Raw genomic sequence first — 23,523 nt, forward strand, 5'->3', positions numbered from 1 at the left:
ATGGCCAAGATCAATAAAACAAATCACAGCTCATTTTGGTGAGGATGTGGAGTAAAGGAACCACTCATCCATTGCTAGTGTGAGTGCAAACTTGAACAATCACTATGGAATTCAGTATGGTGGTTCCTCAGGAAGATGGGAATCAATCTACTTCAAGCAGGAAGATGGGAATCAATCTACTTCAAGGTCCAGCTATACTACTCTTGGGCATTTACCCAAAGGTCTCCCACATCCTACTACAGAGATATTTGCTCAACCATGTTCATTGATGCTCTATTCATAATAGTCAGAAATCGGAAACAGCCTAGTTGTGCATCAATGGATGAATGGATAAAGAAATTATACATTTACACAATGGACTATTGTTTAGTCATTAAAAATGAAATCATTAAATTTACAAGAAAATGGGTGGTGCCAGAAAAAAATCACCCCGAGTGAGGTAACCCAAACCCCATAAGACAAATTTAATATGTATTTGTTTATATGTAGATGCTAAGCCTTTGTTAAGCAGGCTATAATCCAAATAACCACAGAGGTTAGGTATAGAGTAAAGGACTAAGAAGTGGGGAAGGCTCTCCTAGGAAAGGGAAATAGAATAGATAAATATGGATGGAAGGGGAATGGGCTGGAATGGAGATCAAACAGAGTGGGAAGGAAGAGAGCGGTTAGGGAGAAATTATGGAGAGTGTTAGTTAAGGTGCTGTATAGAAACCCACTACAATAGAAGCTTCTTAAAATATACACATATGTGAAAGAAGTCTAAATAGAATCACCAAGTAATAGGCAAGGCAAAGCCCCTAGACCTCTCTTGCCACCAAATGAAATCTCCAGTGCCAGGAATGGGTTACATCTAATTGAGTTGTTGGCCAAAGGGGCTTTATGGGAGACTCCAAACAACCCAGACAATTGTCAAAGCTATTGGTTGCTCTCTACGAACTGATGATAAGGCTCTATTACTGAAGACAACACCTGCACAACTCATAGAACCCAGAGAACTTGAGCTGGTGCCTACTTGGAGCCTTCACCCCTTCTGACTAATGTTCATGGTCCTGAAGTTACAGTTCATGCTACCAGAGGAGAAAGATAAACACCAGCCTAGCTATAAACCCTTTGATTTACAATGGTGACTTTCCTGCAAGATACACTGGTCCAGCAGTGGCACAAAATTCGTGGGAGTAACCAATCACTATCTGATTGGATTTAAGGTTCACTTCAGATGGAACCCATGTCCAGCACTGCTTGGGTGGCCAAGAATCTGAGAGCAGATAAACCATGTACCCAGACGAAAACCAAATACTACTGTTCTGCTAAAGGAATGTAGCAATAAATAACTCATGATAATATTCTGCTATACTTATATATCAAAGTCTTGGTCAGCTATCATCAGAGAAGCTTCTTTCTGCAGTAGATGAAAACAGAGACTCACAACTGGACAAAATGCAGAGAGTGAGAGACCCTTGGAACATTCATCCCTAAATGGGAGGTCTCTATGAAATCTCTTCTCTGAGGATTCAGGGAATTCTGATGTAGAAGAGACAGAAAGACTGTAAGAGCCAATGAAGGTGAAAGACATCAAGGAAACAAAGCCTTCTACACACAACAGGACTGATGCACATATGAACTCACAGAGACTATGGCAGCAAACTCAAGTCAGATGCTGCCCTAGTGCTTGAGAGGAGGTGTGGACACAAAATCCTATCCACAACCCGAAGCTTATCTCCCAATGACAACTGCTTACAAACGAAAAATTCGTTTTCTCCAATGGAGTCTCACTGGGTATACAAACCACACTTAAGGGCAGGCCCCCGATCCAGCTGTAGTGATCAACACAAGAAGGAACTTGGTGGTACTTTTGGAGGATCTTTTTTAGTTGTTGTTTCATAATGCTTTGTCTGGCATTTTAAAATGTTTTAACCTGCAGGTGTTTTGCTTATATACTATGGTTTCTGATTTTGTGTCTTTATGGGATTTCTCTATATATGGATGTATGTCTCTGTGTCTATTTATAGGTTTCTTGTGCTTTTTTTCCTTTGGCTTCTTTTAAAAATCTGTTCATTTGCTTATTTTGTCCTTTCAGGTTTGTTTTTATTTTGTACTATCATCATAATATTTGCTTATTTATTTTTGTATGCCTGCTTGTTTTCTAATAAGAAAGAATAAGAAAGGGTATGGATTTGAGTGGGTGGGAAGGTGGGCAGGATCTGGGAGGAGTTATGGGAGGGGAAACCCAATCAGAATATATTATAAGAAAAAAAAAGTCTATTTTCAATAAGAAGAGAAAGAAACTAACAATGGTGTTCGATACCCAGTAAATAACAGTGTGTTTGCATCTCATATAAATATTTATGAATATATTATAACCATTTGGAGTGGGCTTCCTGTTTTCTTACCAACCCTTAGCATTTTCTAGGTGCTGTCTTATAGATAGCCAGAAAGCCAACAAATTGTAGTTCTTATCACTACTAATTTCTGGCAGTTTTAACATGGCAAATTTTACGTAGGCTTATCAGCAGTGATTTGGGGGGACTTCCTGGCCAATATTAACTTGGCTGTAATTAAAGAGATAATAGAAGTTTTTCCAAATTATCAAGAGGGTTCAAAATTCCCTTGTGAGTCAGCCAAGCCTCAACCAGAAAACACAGCAAAACAAAAGATAATCACAGACTATGTCAATCTCTCGCCTTCCATTTTCTTTGCTCACTATTGACATTTTCAAAGTGCATTAGCATTAAATATTCATAAAACACAATCTGGTTTCATTAATCTGAAAAAATATGCCCCTGACTGAGAAATGATCTGCAAGGTTAGCATTTTGAAAGTGAAGACATCTGTTGACCAGTAATAATTCTGAATGGATATTGTCTTAGTTTGAGTTTTTATTGCTATGAAGAGACATTATGACCACAGCAACACTTATAAAGAAAACATTTAATTGGGATGGCTCACTTACAGTTCAGAGGTTCAGTTCATTATCATCATGTCGGGGAGCATGGCAGCATGCAGACAGATGTAGTGCTGTAGTAGCTGAGAGTCGTATATCTTGCAGGCAACAGGAATTTGACTGAGACACTGGGTAGTATTCTGAGCATAAGAAACCTTAAAGTTTACCTCAAGAGTGACACACTTCCTTCAACAAGGCTATATCCACTCCAACAAAGGCACACCTCCTAATAGTGCCACTCTCTATGAAATTATGGGGGCCAATTACATACAGCCTGCCACAGATATACAGCAAAATTAAAAGTTGATATTTTTGATTTTGATTTACGTAAATTAGCATGATCTGTGTCCGGCATTGTTATCCCTCTTTTCTATCAAATGACTAGTCAGCTTCCTATACTCTGTAACACAGTTTACGTAGCAGCATCACTACAGCAATGCTTTCAAAGGTTAGGGTTAAGCTTACGTTAAACAAGGGCTGTACAATGGTCTGTACATACAAGAGCTATACAACGATCCAATCAGATAATTCCTATTTATATTATTTTAGGTTTATACTGTTTATTTCAAATCACAAACTCACCAAGAGAATCAAATTTAAAAAAATAAGTTAGAGGCCCATCACGACAGTTAAAATATCATATATTATCTGGTGGTTCTGTGTGAAATTTAGAATTCTTAAACACTTTCCTCAGCAGTTGTGGAAAGAAATAATCTCGATTGTTGAGGTTTTTTTGGCCATTCCTCTTGGAAAGTACTTTTGATACTAGAGTTAGCTCTACTGAAGATAATCAGCATAGAGCCTTTTGGGAATGTTCCTGCATGCCAAGTTGTACAGACTGCCTCCTATTCCCCTATTGCACTGCATGTAAACACTGAATTGATGTGGTTTGTAGCTTACTACATCTATAGAGAACTTTAAGAAAAATGCAGTGGTGATAATAACTTCAATCTTCTGCGTATCTACATGAGGGCACCTAGAAATGCTAAGTGTTGGAGTGCTACAATTGCTTATGGCTAACAAAAATATTTCTTTTTGTTCCTTTTTAGTACAAAAAGAGATAATCTTTGCTATTATTAGTAGGAAAATAATAAGCAATGCTAAAGTATACACTGAGTAGTCTCTTGGGAGTTGTGTCAATGTGCTGAGATGCATGTCTTTATGGTAGGCCCTGTTTTCAAAGCACTGGGAAACAGCTGTGGGGTCATAGAGCTGTTGAGTCACTACTCTGATAGGTGGAAGGGATTGTTAGGACAGGATCCAGATAAATAACAGAGAAGGGCATGTGGTGAGGAGAGGGCATTTCAAAGCAAGGACAATGAAACGTATTGTCCAAACACCTTACAGCAAGTGCACATTTGGTTTTTACCTGGTGTGTCAGGCCAGTCAATGACTGACGAGAAAATGGGGACAGAAACAGCCTGGAAGTCCATTGTCTATGTCAGCAAGGCGACAGCTCGGGCAGCCCTGCTGGACCAGAAACTGCTTTCACAGATTACACCTCTCTTACCCTGTTACCTTCCCCAGCCAGGTAAGAGAATCGCATAATGGGTAATTTTAGCTAGGTACATTCCCGGTGCACAGTGACCTGCCATTCTTTGTATATGGTATGTCCCTTTGATATTCATTCTCTCGAGTTCACATTGCCTTTTCCAGCAATGGAGATGAATAAAAAAGCTTTCTGCTGAGCAGGATGCAGAGAGGACAAACACACAGCATGCAGGTCAAGGACCATGTTACAGGAAAAAGAAATTATGTCTGTATAGACTACTTTACTCCTATTCTCTGCAACACAATGCTTTCCCAGATACCCTATAAAAACATACAATGATAAGCCAACTTGAAATAGGAAATCGTTTGGACAACAAAAGCTTCCTTTTCAGAGAGATACTTAAGGCAGAGAGCAGAAGGTGCACTTGAATCTCTAACTGAAAACTAAAAGCACTCTGCTTTCTTTAAGGTTAAGTTGAATGTTAAATACTTAAAGCTAGAGTCTATCAATCATTGAACTAAAACTCCACAAAACTGGATGGACTAGGAGCATAAAAAAAACTAGCTCAGCATGTGAATGGTAACTGCAAAGTAAGAGACTCCTGGGAAGAAAGCTCAAAACTCTCGAGTTACAGTATCCTTTGGCCTCTAAGCCAGAAGTCTTTACATATGGTTGGTACCTGATGTAAGCAGTATTTGATGTTTTTCTACCAACTCTTTACTGCAAGGGAGGCTGAAAGGAAAAAGAAACCTTTTCCTTACTTTCTAAATTGTTATGGAATAGAATGTAACAGCAGAAGCAAAACCAGATGGATTATAGAACTGAGTTTTATTTGGGAGGAGTTGGAGGAAGGGGTGACATGGCCAAAGAAATTAATACGATGATGATGATGATGATGATGATGATGATGATGATGTGATGGTGATGGTGATGATGATATTAAATGTGGAGGGAAAGAGAAAAGTATGAAGGGGGATGCTGCAGTGGGATGGATATGGAAGGAGTTAGGAGGAGTGGGGAGGTGAATATGATTAAAACATATTGCATGGGATTCCAAAATTAATAAAATATTATATTTTAAGAAAAGAATGGTAGAGATATTTCACACTATAGTCTTTTTAAGTTCCTTTAAGAATCAACCCCCAATCATAGAATTAAAGAAATACATAGTGAGAATACGGTTTGTAGTCAGTCCACCTCGGTACCTCTGCTGAGTTGCTCAGTTGAGATGGGAGCAAGCACAACCCTCATGACTGATTGCAGAGGGAGGACCAGGGCAATGTAAGAAAGACACTGGGTACAAACTTCAAGGCATGGACACAGTATAAGAGCAAATACTTCCTTAACATTTATGGTCCTCTTTCCTCTCCCTAGTCCTAGTTTCCAGTCAGCTACTTGATAAAAACAGCAAAAGCTAGCAAACCCCCAAACCAAAAAATCCCCAACAGACCAAACCCAAATGAGCATATAACGCTGAAGGAAGACGGCAGGGTAAGAGTCACAGTGGGTAAAGACGAGCAAGAGAGAGAAGCATGCCTAGGCTCATAACAGTGCCACCCCATCCAGTCAACCACTGGGCGTTTCTTGCTAAAGTCACACAAAGGTCAGTTCATAAACCTTGCCAGTCATGTCTTCATGTCCCCAAGACGTCCCAATACCACTTGTTAAGTGGGCTTTGCTCTTACCCACTGTCTTTGTTAGGATTACTATTGCTATGACAAAACACCATGACCAAAGCAAGGAAAGGGTTTATTTGGCATATGGAGGAGGGAAGGGTTTATTTGGCTTATGGGGGATGGGAGGATTTATTTGGCTCACTCTTCTACATCATAGTTCATTATCAAAGTAAGTCAGAACAGGAACTCAAATACAGTAGGAACCTAGAGGCAAGAGCTGATGGAGAGGCCATGGAGGGGTACTGCTTACTGGCTTACTCATCATGGCTTGCTCAGCCTGTTTTCTTATAGAATCCAGGACCACCAGCCCAAGGATGGCACCACCCACAATGGGCTAGACCTGCCCCCATAATCAGTAATTAAGAAAATGCCTTACAGTTGGATCTTACAGAGGCATTTTCTCAATTGAGTTTCCCTCCTTTCAGACGACTCTAGCTTGTGTCAAGTTGACATAAAACTAGACAGAACACCTACTTATTTCAAGCAGCCTCTTCTAAGGTTCCTCGTTAGTTTAATGAGCCACAACTGTTTTTTGTTTTTTTTTTCTCCATGTTCCTTCTAGGGGAAATCTGCCTAGCTTAGAATCAAGAAGACTTGGGACATTTCTTTGTCACACTGTCTAAATGTTCTTCCTCAATTGGAGAGTATCTTCTAGAGTAACCTAGAAGATAGTCAGTGTCCAAAGAGCCACTAGCCAGCCAATCATATTATCCAATGATAATTTATTTACATTCAGTTCCTTCCTGAAACTTCAATAAACCAATTAGAATATAAACTTACGTTAAAGCTTCAGAGTAATTATAATGAGGCGAGACTCCTAGAAACTTCTGGACTTCATCCATCACTGTTGCCGGGTCAGTTCTTAGCTGCTGCCCATCGATAATTAGCAACTAAATCACCAAAGTAATAATAAGGGGGAAAAAAGACATAGATGTTGAAAAAACATGTGGCATCTGTATAATGACAAAATTCTTATTCAGGCACCACCCTTGGGGATATGCACACACTATTTGGAGTTGCTAACCAAGTCATTTTTCATTAATGACTTATAAATAAGTCATGCTAATTAAATATTCTTATATTATCTGAGAGTGAGGGAAATGATATGAAAACAGTAATAAACAGTCATGGGGAGAAAGTGGGCTTAGGAATGTGACTGTGAGACCACAACACAAAGGGTGGCATCACTCATGCTGGCACAGAAGATGCAGGGTAGAAGAAAGATTTCAGTTAAGTCAGAAAGTTGGCTCATGCCTCAAATCCCAGACTCAAAAGACCAAGTCAGGAAGATCGTGAGTTTAAGGCCAGGAAGTGTGAGATTCTGTGCCTAAAGCAGCAGTCACCATCACCTCCTTGCTCTGGCCTCACCTCCCTAACAGAAAGGTTATAATAAGCTTAGGTGTAATGAGGTAGAGACCTATCACCTCCCAGTTCCATTCAGAAGCAGCATTTGAGAAATCCTTTGATAATCCATGAGGAAGTAGGCAAGATTTCCAGAGACCTGAACACGGGCAGAACGCTGCTCAAGAAATGAATGGGGCCAGGTGGTGCCAGCACACACCTTTAATCCCAGCATTCAGGAGGCAGAGGCAGGTGGATTTCTGTGTTTGAGGCCAGCCTGGTCTACAGAGTGATTTCCAGTATGGCCAGAGCTACACTGAGAAACCCTGCTTTGAAAAACATTAACGAAAGAAGTGAAGTGGAAGGGAATGAAGCTATGGTTTAGTGGTTAAGAATGCATACTTCTGCTGTAGTGTGCCAGGGGTCAGTTCCCAGAACCCACATAAGGTGGTTCACAATCTCCTGTAACTCCAGTTCCCTGTGTTCTGATGCCATCTTCTGGCCTCTGTGGGAATCCACACACATGTGACATACATCCACACAGACATATGCACATAATAAAAATAATATATAAAGAAGAATCTAACAGGGACCACATCTATAATGCCAGCACTTGGGAGGCTTTTGTGGACATGAAGTCAGTCTGTGCTATGGAGTGAGACCCTGCCTCAAGAAAACAAAGGTGAACAATAACAATAAAGCCAAACACAAAAGAAACCATGGGAAAGAATTTGTTTCTCTGGTGAGTGGTGGAAGATAACCCAGCAAGACAAAGTGACAGTAGGCCATGATGGAAGTCATAGTCTCTGTCACACAACTTTGTGGAAGCCCTGTTTCCAGTGTTTTTAGTTAGTCTACATTGATATTCAATAGAACTTTATACCATGATATGGACAGACGGCTACACCTAATATGAAGTTACTCAGCTTTCACACATACCTAACGAAGATGAGCAGAGTTTTTTGTTTTATTTAACTGTAATATGTTTAATAAGCTGTAAGTTGTTATAGCCATCACTTTGGACACATGGCTTTAGACCCACAGACCTCACTTCTGATGTCACTTGGCTGCTTATGCAATCCAGAGGAGGGACAAGTGGGTGTCTATGAAAGATGATGCCAAGCAAAAGAGAGAAATCAAGGAATGAGAGGAACAGGACTCAGGGACGACTTCAGCAAAGTGTTTCAGAACAGAAATCAAGGCACTTCATTAAACAAAATGACGTCTGTCTGTTTGGTGAAGACATCCCCTTTCATCAGGCTTTATTCATGTCAGAACAGGGCTTAGTGAGCTGAAGCTTCTCAATTTCTGCACAGTCAGAGACAGCATGCTAATGCCAACAAATGATCAGGGAGAATTATCCTGAGATACCCTTAGAAAGTTAACCCATTTTCTGACTTCTGCCTGTTTTTCTCTGCCAGAATCATTATCTACAACTAAAGGATGAAACCTTGCAATGTTTTAGCTGAGTCTGAGGCAAAGCCATCCACTTAATGAGATTGTTACAAGCTGTAAATCCTGGTTGCTTCATACCTGAAAGGGCGGGAAATAAACAAGCCATCTCTCAATGTGGCTGGCATACCACCCCGGGACCAAGCACCTCTTCTGCAGGGTTCGAAGTTCCCAGGGTGCATGGGGCCCAGCAGAGATCACTTCATAGAAGCTAAACTTCAGAGCTGCAGGGTCTTCATGGGATCGCTGATGCTACAATGAGAAGGTGGATAATTAAATTAACTTGAACTATAGGCGTAATAATTAAAACCCAATTTTTTGGAAAGACTCAAAGCTAAAGGAAGGAATGCCACACTACTGGACAGTTGTTTTGAAATTAATAAAAGATGAAACTGTGCTTGGAGCATCAAAGTTTAAAGTTAAGATATTGGTGAGATGTGGTGATATTCTGTTTGTGCTCTAACAAAGCTTGCCTGGAGATCAGAGGGCAGAACTAGCTACTAGTTAACCATAGAGGCCAGGCAGTGGTGGCACACATCTTTAATTTCAGCACTTTGGAGGAGGAAACAGGAAGTGATATGGCTGGGCGGAGAGAGGAAGTGATAAGGCAAGGTGGAGACAGGAGCTCAGCCCTTTCAGTATGAGGATTTGGTAGAGTTAAGAAGTCTTTCTTGTGGCTGGCTGCTCTGCTTCTCTGATCTTTCAGCTTTCACCCTGATATCTGATTCTGGGTTTTTATTATTAAGATCGATTAGAATTTGCGCTACAGTGAGATTGTACTGTTTAGGAATGTAGGTAGGAGAGGCTGAATTACTGTTGATAGGGCTTCTTAACCAATGTTACCAGTTTTCCCTCAGTTTATAGATTTTATTCTGAAAGTAAACTTTTAAAACATGCATTCATGTTCTTTGCCAGCTCATAATCTAACCAAAGATCATGCTCACTAGATATCTCTAATATAAAAGCACCCTGCTAATCCGACCCTTAAGATAGATTTTGATTAGAAAGCTCTTACTGGCCACTTTAAATGGAGAGACTAATACAAACTCTGGCATGCACATGATGTGAGAGCTACAGACTCTGCCATACATTACCCAGCGTCTAAAAGCCAAGGTTCTTTCATCTAATGGCAACCTTTGTGGTGAACCAGAATAAGAAAATGTAGACAGCAGCAACTGAAATATGAAAATGTTTCCTAATGGCTCAGTCTCCGGTCCATGGGCTCAAGACAATCACGTTTTCCTTAAAGCGATCAATAAGCACTCAGTCTGTGGCTGTTCACCACATCTAGTTGAAGAGCGAATCTGCTGCCACTGGAATCCTGGTTACTGCACTACAGCCTCTGCCATCCTCTGTCTGTCCACCATGGAGTGATGTATTTGCAATATTTATGAAGTTTTGTTAGTTCAAAGTCTTGCAGCCTTTGTGTGTGTGTGTGTGTGTGTGTGTGTGTGTGTGTGTGTGTGTGTGTGTGTGTGTGTGTATACCCAATTTTCAGGGCCTAAGTGGTTCAGTTGCCAAGCTCCAATTATCTGCTTTTCTTTTGAGCCAATCAAGGTGCATTTTTTCCTTTTCCCCAGATACTTTTTGGAAAAAGTAGATGGCAGAAAATAAAATCTGTCAACTTGCAATTTTATGTATATTTTGGCTTGAGAGATGTCTCTGGGTTTGTCATAAACAATTGATGTGAGGCTCTGGATTTCTGTGATCTTCTCTCTCCAGGATGGCTCCATGCCCTCTTGTGTAGATGATCTTTGCAGTTGCCTCCCTAAGGTCTATCCCTTCCTGTGACCCTCCTCCCAGTCCCTGTCACTGAGCCATCTCACAACATGTCCTTCTACTTGTGAACCTGAAGTAACTGCTTTTGCTAAACAGAAAAGGATTTGTTGCTTTGGAACACTTTATTCTTTAATAGCATAACTGTGGAGAAGTTAGCTATTGGGGACTGTAGAGATGGCTCAGTGGTCAAGAGCAAGCACTCTTGAGTGGCACAGGACCCAAGTTCAGTCCTTAGCACCCATGCCAGCCAACTCACAGCCACTTGTAAGTCTAGCTACAGGGGATCCAATACCCTCTTTTGGCCTCTTTGGGCACCTGTACTCACATGCACATATATACCTATACACGGACACACGTACATATAGTTTAAAATAAATCTTAAAAACGAAAGAAGTTAGGTGTCTGAAATCACAGCAACAGCAGCATAACACCAACTCATGTTGGAGGCTCTGAACTGCATGGGCCACTTAGAACACAGGGGATGAACCTTATGTCTAACCCACCTGCAGAATCTCAGATATAAGTTTTTGTAAACATGACTTTCTACATTTATCTTAACATTGCAGTTTCCAGGGAAATAGAACATTGGCCTCTGTTTCTGCCCTGCCCTGTTGATGCCCCCTTTACACATAGCTCCATGTGTACTATTAAAGCACTCCAGTTGAATTTTTACTTATTTTACTCTTACAAATCCTTCCTTAAAGACTGCCCAATGGTGCTTTTAATGCTCCAACTCTACTAATAAATCTAACTTGGTTTTAAGTTAGGCTTTATCACCGAATGAGTCTGTACACTATTTACATTTTTCTAGTTTTTATGCTTATTTATACATGTTATTTCTCCACCATACCAAAAGCAGTGTTAACATTTATTAACTCAAATCACTTTTCAAACAATACTTAGCAAAGATTACAATTCTTTGATGACTAGAGGAATATGAGCATTAAGAACGTACTTAAAAATGATCACCTAGACATGGTAGTGCACACCTGTCATCCCAGTACTTGGGAGGTGAAGACAGAGAGATGAAGAGTTAAGTCATTCTCTGCCAAAAAGCAAATTCCAGGCCAGTTGGGATACACAGGTCCCTGTCTCAAAAAAACCAAACCAAACCAAATTACAGAACTGAGAAGGTTAACTAAAGACTCGTAGTGATTAAACACATCAATTTTGTTGTATGTGTATGCTTAACTTTGTCTGCTTTTTATCAGGTGATTAAAATATCCTTTGTCTGCTTTTTATCAGGTGATTAAAATATCACTGGGCATTGTAAAGACTCACTGAGAGTGCATTAAATTATCTCAAAGTAAGTGATTCTTTGCTAAGTTCTAATGAACATTAGAGACAAAATGACAATAAGCACCGTGAAGATGGCATGGAGCTGTTTAGACAGGCTGGGCTTTGAGGGGTGGAGGATTCTGCATATGCTTTGCTACCCTATCCCTTTTTCAGTAGAAGCAGTCATTTGAGAGACTTTGGGGCTGGGGTCAGCAGTCTCAATGAACATGGCCATGTTCACCCCTTTGCACATCCTCTATTGCTGCTTTTGAACCATAATGTAGAGTTGCCAAAGAACCCTTATAACCTATAAAACCTGGATAAAAATTAGCAAGTATTTTGTACTTTATGCATGTGTTTGAAGAACTATTTTAAATTGTTACAATTACTTTAAAATGCAAATTTATAAACATACACATGTATATACAAAAACATGTAACATTTTATTATATTTTTTCAATTGCAATTCATGACACTAATACTTTTATTAAGTAAAGTTATCAAATTAAAAGAAAATTTAAAAAATCCCTGATCGTGTTTGTTTCTTCTGGGAAACCAAGAATCTACTTGCTGCAGGCATCAGTGAACTAGTAGGTCTTCTTGTCTATTCAAATCTGAGATGTTGGGGCTGGGGAGACAATTCAGCTGGCAGATGGCTTGCTTTGTAACTGTCAGGACCCACCTGAGTTTCATCCTCAGAACTCACATACAAGGCCAGATGTGGTGGTATATGTTTATAATCTCAGTGCTTGGGGGCCAGAGGCAGGCAGATCCCTGGCGCTCAGTGGACAGTCTGTAGGGCTTAACCAGTGAGTCTCAGTGCTCATCAAGAGACCCTGTCTCACAAACCTCCAGAGAAATAACATCCATGGATGACCTTTGCCACACACTCACAAGCACACACACACACACACACACACACACACACACACACACACACAGAGAGAGAGAGAGAGAGAGAGAAAGAGACAGAGAGAGAGAAAGAGACAGAGAGAGAGAAAGAGAGAGAGAGAGAGAGAGAAAGAGACAGAGAGAGAGAAAGAGAGAGAGAGAGAGAGAGAGAAAGAGACAGAGAGAGAGAGAGAGAGAGAGAGAGAGAGAGAGAGCTGCATGTGGAACCACATATGCATCCATTCAAAGAAGATCTGCCCTCCAAATGGAGGTAACAGTTTTTCAGGAATGACCCTCCACTGTGCATACTCTCCTTCTCTCTGCTGGGCATATTTTCTCCTTACCTGGTACCAGGAGTATGCTCGGTCCGATGGATCAATGAGTATGGTGATGATCTTGGCTTTGGGGACTAGAGAAGCAGCCCTTTTAGGAGCTTCCTCTGAATGGAAGTAATTGGCACTCTTCTCAAACAGAAAGTCACTGGTGACATTAGATGGGACTGGGAAGAAATCCATGTACCTAGAAAGGAGTATCTTTCTTCAAAACAAGCCTCTCACGTTTATGTGCTGGTGACTGAAGACATTAAATGTGGCCAACAAAAATTCATCTGTCCCTTAAAAAACTGACAACCAAGGTTTTCTCTATGGCAGTTGTTCCTCCAGTAGGCAAAGGAAACACATTCAAAACACCAGCAGTGTTCTCCTACACAATATGTTTTGTTTTGCTTAATTGCAGGAAAAAAAATGTTATGGGGAAGTAAAGCTAGAGGAACAAAAATCAAACTGTAGCTCCTGGCAGAATGCAGGGAAACATAGAACCCAGCACAGAGACCCTAGACCAAAGAGAATGTGAGGGAACAGAGGCTACATTTAGTTAAAAGACACTCAGAAAAAATTCATGCAAGATAGTTTTTTTGCCCTCACAGTAGACAAATATCACTCCCACCACTGGGTCTGGTGGGTATGTTTAATTACGAGTGTCAAAGCACAGAAAGTGTCTGTTGTAAACACCGTCCATTTGTTTCCTTTTAAAACACAATGTTATGCTGTTTCTCTTCGTAATTTACTACAAAATCTTATCAATATTTCCTGGTTATGAGAAGTCAAATCACCAGGAGTGTGAACCCAGTAACACCTGCTGGTCCAAGCATAGAAATGTAGACATCTGCTAATGTTCCACTGATGCAAAGGTCAGCCTAACAACACCAGCTTGTGATAATCCAGATTTCCATAGCAGTAAGGGCTTTTGTTTAAAATTGAATTTGTATACATTTTATAATAACAGCCTCACTCTGCTCCCCTCCTCCCTTCACCTCCCAAGCCACCACCCCTTCAGGATGGGGACAGTTCAAAAATTACTGAACAGGAGTCATCAACATTCACATAATGGCTTCAGTTTATAGCAGGCTTCATTTCACCCGAAAGGTCACATGATTCTTTCATATGACATTGCCTTTTAACCTGGCTGGGTTTCTGCTAGGATTCCAGCTGTTCTCACAAAACAAAGTATAACTGAGGTCACAGAGACATCTCCACACCTAGAAAAACAAAATCTTGCTGTGTGTTCCAGGAACTGCCCTTCTGTGCAGGCCATTCGGCTCCCTTTCAGAGGAAAGAGATATGAAAACATTTGAGGGGCATTTGACCTGCTGTCTCTTGCGGTGTACATTCTATTTACAGAAGTGCCACATTTTGGCTTTCTCATTTTGGAGCTTATACTGCTTGGAGGGGCTAGGATTTCCATGAGTGTCTGACCCTATTTGCTACAAGCTTAATCAAACCTGCTTCTTCTGAAAAAGCGTCCAAAAAATGACGAGTAGAATGGACAGAGGTGCTGACATTAGACAGCTTTTAACATTGAAAGACGTTCCACTTTTCCATCTGTCTTTTACCTCTGTAACAATTCAGGCTTTGAAAATCCCTTAAAGTAATCCTGAATGTTGGACCTCTGCTGGTGATCTTCCCTAGACTCAGAGGTTTGCACAGAAAACCATCCATTTTGTTTGCCCATATTGTCATATTCTCTAGGAGTTCAAAGGTGCAGACACTTGAGAAATGTTTGATTTGTAAACTAGCAAATACTGGTCCACATTTACAGATGGGGACCTGGAATTTCCTCCAGTAGTGTCACTCCTGGAGGTTAAATATTTAGGACAGCCAAAGGATCAGCAAGCCCATTATAGTGACTTCGGGGGTTACACATGAACGCAGGCCCCTCAAGCTTTCAGACTTCCGAAGAGAATAAGACTTCAGCACCAAGAGAAAAATAATTCAAAAGATGTACTTTTTGTAGCACTGTATATTTATTTGTGATTTGCATTGACACTGGATCTCTTAATTTTTTTTTATGTGTGTGTGTGTTTGTGTGTGTGTGTGTGTGTGTGTGTGTGTGTGTGTGTGTGTGTGTGTGTGCTTACCCCTGCATGCATATGTGGAGGTCAGCTGGGTGCTTTCTCTATTATTCTCCACTTTTTTTTTTTTTTAAATTTGAGACAGGTTCCTTCGCTGGACCTGTAACTGGCCATTTTGCTAGACTGCTGGCCTGCAAGCCCTCAGGGTTCCTTCTCTTTCCATCCCTAACAAGTACTTTTTCTTACTGAGACATATTTTCCAAGATCTGATCCTAAGACTTTTCAGTTGATTGTACTCAAAGCCAGGCAATAACCGTTGAGGTTCCAAATGCTAACAGGGGTCTTTGGCTGTCTACACCAATTCTAGCTCTCCACTACAGCCCTTACATTAAAAACAGCACTAAATCACGAAGCATAAAACTTACATGCATGAATAAGCCAGATATTTTCCTGAGACTTTCTCACTGCAGGTTCTGGCTATTTCGTCAAAAATGGAATTTTAAATTTTTCACTTGCGCTATTTGCTGCACCTTCTTTGTATACTTAGACTACCTGTCAGTTAAGACAGTCCGGGTTTTATCCAGATCTTAAAACAAAAGCCGATCCACACTAGATTAATTAAGTGTACTTAAACGAATTGTTAAAATGGTTCCAGAACTCTGAGGGCATATAGTCTTCAGGCTGTGGAATCAAAACCCCCAAATCACATCCGATGGGGTGAGGCTTCACAAGGAACCCAGGCAGTCTGCCTGGGAACACACCTGATGCTGTTGGGAGCAAAGCTCTAATTATAGCTATAAAATGACATTTGCAGTTACCATTATCTATTATTTGCATAAATTGCCTTTTATAATGTGTAATTTGTCAATCAAAAGTATTTGGGGTACTCTTGGTGAGCTGTATTTAGATCTACAATGCATTCTTCATTTATTTACTTATGTTTTGCAGTGTTGGAGATGTACCCAGGCCCTGCACGTACCAGGCAACACTTACTACTGAGCTACACCCTTGCTCCTAGTGAGTTATGCTTAGTTATTTGTGTCATCTTCTTGTACGCTATTTGAAGAAATTTTAATTTTTATTACAGTTTTGATAAACATTATTAGCTTATGATCAAAAAGGTTTTGTTTGATATAATTTGTAACAAAATTGATTATTCTTAAGTTCCAGCAATGCCAAGGATTTTACTAGTATTTACTCCTAAAGAAGTTGTTTTTTGCCCTAATTTTGTCCTACTGTCAATGTTCTAGTCTACTGGAGAGAGTGGTTACTGAGGTTGAAGTAGTTAGTTTATTTAACACCACACAATTAGTTAATAGATGACACTGTGTGGAAGAATAGGCCATGCACTACAGGGCAATTAGGATACAACTTCTGTAGATGCTCCAGTGATACTCACCTCCTTAGTTTTTACAGATTACCCATAAGGACCTCTTGGGATAGCTGATCCTTAGCAAACTGAGATCATGCAACCAGCCTGACCACAGAGGCTTGCGCTCCTGTCTACTCTACAGTGAATGCAAGGAGGTTATTTCTGTGCTCGGGGAGGATGCGCTGTTTCCCAAGGTGTTCAACATTGACAGCAATAGAGAGCACTTCTAACACATCTTATGCTCAACAAGTTATTTTCTATCACCCATTTTAACATATTTTTATATAGCTTGTTTATATCTATATTATTATTTCTAATGTTTATCATTTTCTTCAGATATTAGCATATTTTAATTTTAATTCGAAGAATAAAATTACTTTTTTTGATATCTTTAAAACCAGCTTTCACTATTCATAAAACACACATACATTTCTATTTTTAGTTACTTTTTTGCCTTTTCATTGAAACATGATAGGAAATGATATATTCTGACCACAGCATCACTTTATGAAAGGTGCACAAGGGCAGAGTGACATTCTTGGGGCTTACCCTATTTCTACGAATGCACATCTGCAATTACCTTCAAAGATAACTAATGCCAACTGATACCTGGGTCTCCTGAGGCAAGAAGACCTCCCATTAACTGGAAAGCCTTTTGTGCTACTTTATGCTGGCCAACCAATTTCTAAGATGTGCAGCATGAATTTTATCTGTGGTCACAAACTTCTGGGTTTCTAAATATTAGCACCAAGTTTATACTGTGCACGGTACATATACTTTTAGATTTATACTAGTAACCCATCTTACCAATCAATCCCCCTGTGGTAGTTATTTCTATTAAAGAACTGTACCTCCTCAAAGGATTTTGGGCTGGGGGAGTTACTAAGGATGGAAGGATGCATAATCAGGAACAGACACAAGGCAGTGGTACCTGAAATGACAGCAAGGGTTGGAGATCAACGAGTGGAAAAGACAGTTACTCACTTCTAGTATTTCAGTCACTAATAAACGCAATATCATAATGATCCAGGCAGACTCTTTTGATGTACTCCCAGGCAACCGAACAGACCACCTGCAGCTAATGGGAGGCGCCTTCTTACCAATGGAGATAGCGCAGTGAGAGGGGAGTCCCCAGCCAATGCTGGGAAACTGGCTTTTGATGTCAGCTAAGTCACAGGTTTGATCTGTGACTTCGGCTGTTAGCTTTTCTTTATTGCAGTTTTCTTAAAGGAAAAAAAAATCATCGCTTCATCTATTTCACAGATTTTCTCTGATGCTAAAAGACATCCTATATTCTCTGCATACATGCTGTGGTTGTTTAGCTTGGGGTATCTGTGGGATTCCTAACAGCAGGAGTGGGGGTGTCTCTGACTCTTTCATCTGCTCTTCGGACCCCTTTCCTCCTACTGGGTTCCCTCATCCAGTCTTGATATGAAGGTTTGTGCCTAGTCTTAATGCATCTTGTTATGGCATGCTCTTTTCTGAAGGGAAACAGAGGAGCAGCCGATCTGGGGGAGAGGGGAAGTAGGTGGGGGACTGGGTGGAGCAGAGGGGGTCAGCTGTGGTCAGGATGTAGTATATGAGAGAAGAATAAACAAAAAATAAAAAGAAAAAAGACATCCTATAACTGGATTTTTTAAATTAAAAATATAAGTGAACTATATCATTATTGAATATATTTCATTACCCAAACTGATACTTGTTTGATATAATATAAACTTTGATATAATGTTTTTCCTGAGGCCTGTGAAAGCTAATTAAGAATTTAATCTTTTAACAAGTTTGCATAAGCTTGAGTTTACCTACACACAACAAATGATCAAAAATCATTTAAATTGCTCCATTAAATTTGAGAAGAAGTGGTGTTCTTTTTAGGGCCATTCACACAAAATTTACATTTATTGGACACAGAATGGGACATCACAGGTACTCACATAGTTTGGGAGTAAGAGTGTCATTTTTAATGGTGTAAAGCTAGTGTTGTTTTCACCTAAATCAGGAGGAAAAGCATGTAGCTCAGGCTACTCCAGGAGCAAGGAAGGCAGTTTGGGTTCAGTTTGCCCAAGATTAAAGAGTTATTTGCACCTATGACTGTGTTTAGAAGATCATCACATAAAGGTATCTCTGGTCTATACATTCAGTATTCCTAAAACACAAATGTCCCCTATGTTTTCTACACACTCATGTGATCTAACTAATGTGATCTAATGGGATGTACACTGTCAGTTTTATTTCAGGTCAAAAGATAGCAAGAGCAATCTCACTTGAAGAAGTCGCCATTCTAATTTTGCCAGTAATACTATCATGCTGCCATTTGTACAACATTTGCTGTTCTCTTAGTACTCAGTTTTCTTTAAAACTGTACTTCAATACATAGTATCTGTACAGTATAAAAGTGGTTAAAATATCTGTCAACAACAAGACTGTCTAGAGAATGAATTAAAAGAGGCAGTATACTAAGATCAAGTATCTAAGCTAAATAAAGAGCACTCTACCCACAACCAAGGAGACCAGAAGATGAAATGCAAGGACCTGAGATAGACAAGGTGTTCTTCAGCACCTCCACTCAACACTGACCCTCAAACTCTGGCTGTTGCCACTTCACATAAGACTGATTCACACAGACATCGGTACCCATCTCAGGGTTTCTGACTCAGTTAGGTCTAAGGTGTGGTTCAAGAGTTTGTACTTCTACAGAGCTCTGTGGTATCTATGTTGGTGTTCTGGTGACTTGTGGTGGTAATCTAATTGTACTGAAATATTATTTTGATTGTATGTAATAAATAAAGTTGTCTGGGGGTCAGAGCTATTAGAGCTATAGCAAGAGTGTGGCGGTGGTGGCACACGCCTTTAATCCCACAAGATCTCTGTGTGTTCAGGGTCAGAGCTATTAGAGCCATAGCAAGAGTGTGGCGGTGGTGGCACACGCCTTTAATCCCATAAGATCTCTGTGTGTTCAGGGATACAGTCAGCATTGGAGACATATACCTTTAAGACCTAGGGGGCTGTACATTCAGACGGTGACGAGGCAGTCATGTGTTTGGGTTTACAACCAATGAGAAGGCAGAACAACATACTTTAAAAAAACTAACCGACAGGAAGTAGGTCTTTTTTTCGCGAAGCTGGGACAGCAGAAGGAAGGGTGAGATTTAGCTCTGAGCTCTGACCTCTTGGCTTTCTCTTTTACATTGTTTCTGTGTTTCTTATTTAATAAGACGGTTGGTTACATCAACATCTGGCGCCCAACGTGACAAGAATCCATTAAAAACTGCTTGGCTTGACGGCAGGTCCGCTTTCCCGCAAGGGCGGCAGGCGGCCCGCGGCGGCGGCAGCGGCGGCGGCACGTGGCGGCCGGCGGCGATCGGCTTCTTAGTCCTTAGCCTGGGTCTAGTTCTGCTTGACCTCAGGCTGGACTATCGGTGAGCTGCTTGCTTAAATCCTGCTTGCTTAAAGCCGGTGCTACAAACAACTCAGAGTTGCCCTGCGGAACAGGGCCCTGCCTGTAAAGCCAACGCACGTGGTCGGAGCTTAAGGAAGCCAGACCCAAGCCTTGATTCGGCACAAGAGGGAACACGTGGCTGCATTTAAACTTTAGCCAGCTACGCTTTCTTGCGCTCTCTCTCTCTCTCTCTCTCTCTCTCTCTTTCTCTTTGGATTTACACCTGGGACACTAGGTGGCTGCTTTGAAAATCCCCTCGGATTTCTACTGTTCTACGCAGATTTGGTAAGTCATAACATATCAGATATTTTAAAGGAAACTATCTAAAAGAGAATTTTTTCCACATCAAAAAAAAAATGGGTTTTATGTGTACATTGGAAGAAAATTGGTTTTTGTTCGAAATTTTAGGCAGTCTGGCAATGGAACAACTATATAATATTAGTATTGGTGGAATTATGCACCTTATCACTATAATAATCCACATTTTAATATTTAAAAAGATAGTCAATTTAAGTGCCAGGATAACAGCTTTAGAAGAACTTGCTAAACCTGTAAAAATTCAGACAGAAGAAATTAACAGTGAAGTTGTTTCAAGTCGGGATCATAAGGTTGCAGAAAGAAAGCCTGTTTTCACACAGTCACCCTTAATTTATCCTGTAACCGTACAGCAGATGCCTGATCAAATGGCTACACAAAATAATTGGGCTCCAATTGAAATGTTGGATTTAAAAAGGTTTAAGGAGGCAATAGTATCTTATGGCATGCATTCCCCATATGTAAAGCAAATGTTAAACTCTTGGTCAACATATAATAGGATAGTACCACAGGACTGGCGGGACCTGGCACAAGGTGTTCTGGAACCCAGCCAGAGACTTCAATTTCTGACTTGGTTTAAGGAGGAGGCTAAAAACATAGAAAAACAATGGAGGGATAAAGGAATACAAGTTTGCCAGGATCAGCTTATGGGCGAAGGCCAATATGCTTCAGCACAAACACAATGTTTATATGATGTCCAAACCCTAATTTTATGTCGAACGGCAGCCTTGAATGCATGGGACAAAGTTGAGGAACCAGGAAAAAAATCTGAGTCATTTACAAAGGTGAAGCAAGGCCCAAAAGAGTCTTTTACAGATTTTTTACAAAGACTGGCTTCAGCAGTAAAGAGAATGGTCTCGGATTCAGAAGCTAGTAAGGCAATAATTGAATCTTTGGCCTTTGAGAATGCGAATGCAGCATGCAAAAGAATAATCAGGCCATTAAGGGCAAGTTCTGCACCTATGGAAGATTGGATTAGAGAAACAATTAATGTTGAAGCTGATGAGCATGATGATACATGGGTAGGAGAAGTAATTTCAAAAGGTTTGAGGAGTGTTAGATGTTTTGGATGTGGAAAGCAAGGACATTTGAAAAGGGACTGTAGACAGGTCATTCCCAGAAACAATGTTTCTTCAAGGAACAATGGCAACAGAAGGCCCCTTCCTTCTGGAGTATGCAGAAGGTGTGGTAAGGGAAAACACTGGACCAACGAATGTAGATCAACAAAGGACAGACAGGGTAATCCTTTGCCTCAGTCTTCGGGAAACTCCCAGAGGGGCCTCAGGCAGGCCCCCAGTGCAAATCCAGTTCAAACCTTTCCTGCAGCCATAGAGGAAATCCCTGCTCTGGAGAGCGATTAAATAACCAAATGCCTATTGGAATAAATCATGCTGGTCAGGATGATGAAACAGAGAGAATAGAAAATTCAGGAGAAAACATAAAGAAAATTTTTTGGCAAACTTCTATTAATGAACAAAGACCAAAATTAACAATAAAAATAAATGGTGTTTTGTTGTCTGGTCTGGTAGACACAGGTGCGGACGTTACCATAATTGCACCAGAATTTTGGCATCCAACTTGGCCTCTTCAGGAGGTAAACGTTCAACTGTTAGGAATTGGGACATTATCTCAGGTGAAACAGAGTGCAAGATGGCTCGAATGTATAGGTCCAGAAGGACAGAGAGGAAAATTAAAACCATATGTGGCTAACATAACTATGAACCTGTGGGGTCGAGACTTGTTGCAACAATGGAATACTCAGATTAACATCCCTCCAATCTCAGAAACAAATCATAAACTAGCACATGTTACTGAGAGAAATATTAGAAGATATTGTTCTAATGAGTGGTCACCAGCCATCCATATTATACAAGAACAGGGCACAATAACTGATGATCTTCCAAAGACACCAACAGCTCTACCTTTAAAATGGTTAACAGACAAGCCTGTATGGGTCCAGCAATGGCCTTTAACAACAGAGAAACTCCAGGCTTTAGAAGAGCTGGTAGAAGAACAGTTAAATGCTCAGCATATTGAAGAATCAACCAGCCCTTGGAATTCTCCTGTATTTGTTATTAAAAAGAAATCTGGTAAATGGAGAATGGTAACAGACCTTAGAGCAATTAACAAAGTAATTCAGCCAATGGGCTCTCTACAATCTGGGATGCCTTTGCCTACTCTGTTACCAAAAGGATGGCCTCTCATAGTTATTGATTTAAAAGACTGTTTCTTTTCAATACCCTTACAAGAAAAAGACAAAGAAAGATTTGCTTTTACAGTGCCTACTTATAATAATTCTCAACCGGTTAAAAGATTTCAATGGAGGGTCCTCCCTCAGGGAATGTTGAATAGCCCAACTCTGTGCCAATATTTTGTACAACAGCCATTGGAAGTGATACGTAAAAAATTTCCTAAATCTATAATTTATCATTATATGGATGATATTTTACTAGCTGACTCAAATGCAGATACTTTAGAAATAATATTTGAAGAAGTAAAGAAAATTTTGCCTTGCTGGGGATTACAAATTGCTCCTGAAAAGATACAAAGAGGAGATTCTATTAATTATTTAGGATATAAAATAGAGCTACAAAAAATTAGACCCCAAAAGGTGCAAATTCGAAGAGATAGACTACAGACTCTTAATGACTTTCAAAGATTATTTGGAGATATTTCTCATCTACGAACTATTGTTGGGGTAAAAAATGATGAACTGACTAATTTTTTCAGAACCTTAGAAGGTGACAAGGACTTAAATAGTCCAAGAGAATTATCACCTGAAGCTGAGAAAGAATTGGCCTTGGTAGAAAAGAAAGTGCATGAAGGACACGTGGATCGTATTGATCCAAAGCTGGATTGCATTTTGGTTATTTTACCTTCTAGGCGTTCTCCTACTGGAATATTAATGCAGAGGGAAGATATTATATTGGAATGGATATTTTTACCAAATAAACCAAATAAAAAATTAAAAACTTATGTGGAAAAAATCTCTGACTTGATTTACAAAGGAAAATTGAGACTTCGTCAATTAGCAGGCATAGACCCAGCAGAAATTGTCGTACCATTAACTAAGGAGGACATTGAAAAATTATGGACAGAAAGTGAACCTTGGCAAAGAGCTTGCAGTAATTTTTTGGGAGAAATTAACAGCAAATATCCCAAAAGCAATAGAATTGATCTTATAAAGAGAGCTGAAT

At 40.1% G+C, this 23,523-nt stretch overlaps 1 protein-coding gene across 3 annotated transcripts in view; it reads right to left on the minus strand.

The window, feature by feature from the left end:
- Ndst3 (N-deacetylase and N-sulfotransferase 3) overlaps positions 1–23,523 on the minus strand; it is a 158,758-nt gene that overhangs the window by 14,565 nt on the left and 120,670 nt on the right. For 2 of the 3 annotated variants that reach the window (XM_028881474.2, XM_028881473.2), the window contains exons 9-12: positions 17,380–17,503; positions 13,195–13,369; positions 8,984–9,154; positions 6,890–6,999 (exon numbers count right to left, since the gene is read on the minus strand). In XM_028881474.2, the coding sequence (XP_028737307.1) occupies positions 6,890–6,999; positions 8,984–9,154; positions 13,195–13,369; positions 17,380–17,503 (580 nt within the window). The remainder of the gene's footprint in view (positions 1–6,889; positions 7,000–8,983; positions 9,155–13,194; positions 13,370–17,379; positions 17,504–23,523) is intronic. The other variant, XR_003735816.1, reaches the window with a different exon arrangement.

This window comes from Peromyscus leucopus, chromosome 6 (assembly GCF_004664715.2).
Source record: "Peromyscus leucopus breed LL Stock chromosome 6, UCI_PerLeu_2.1, whole genome shotgun sequence".
Classification (NCBI taxonomy): Eukaryota; Metazoa; Chordata; class Mammalia; order Rodentia; family Cricetidae; genus Peromyscus; species Peromyscus leucopus.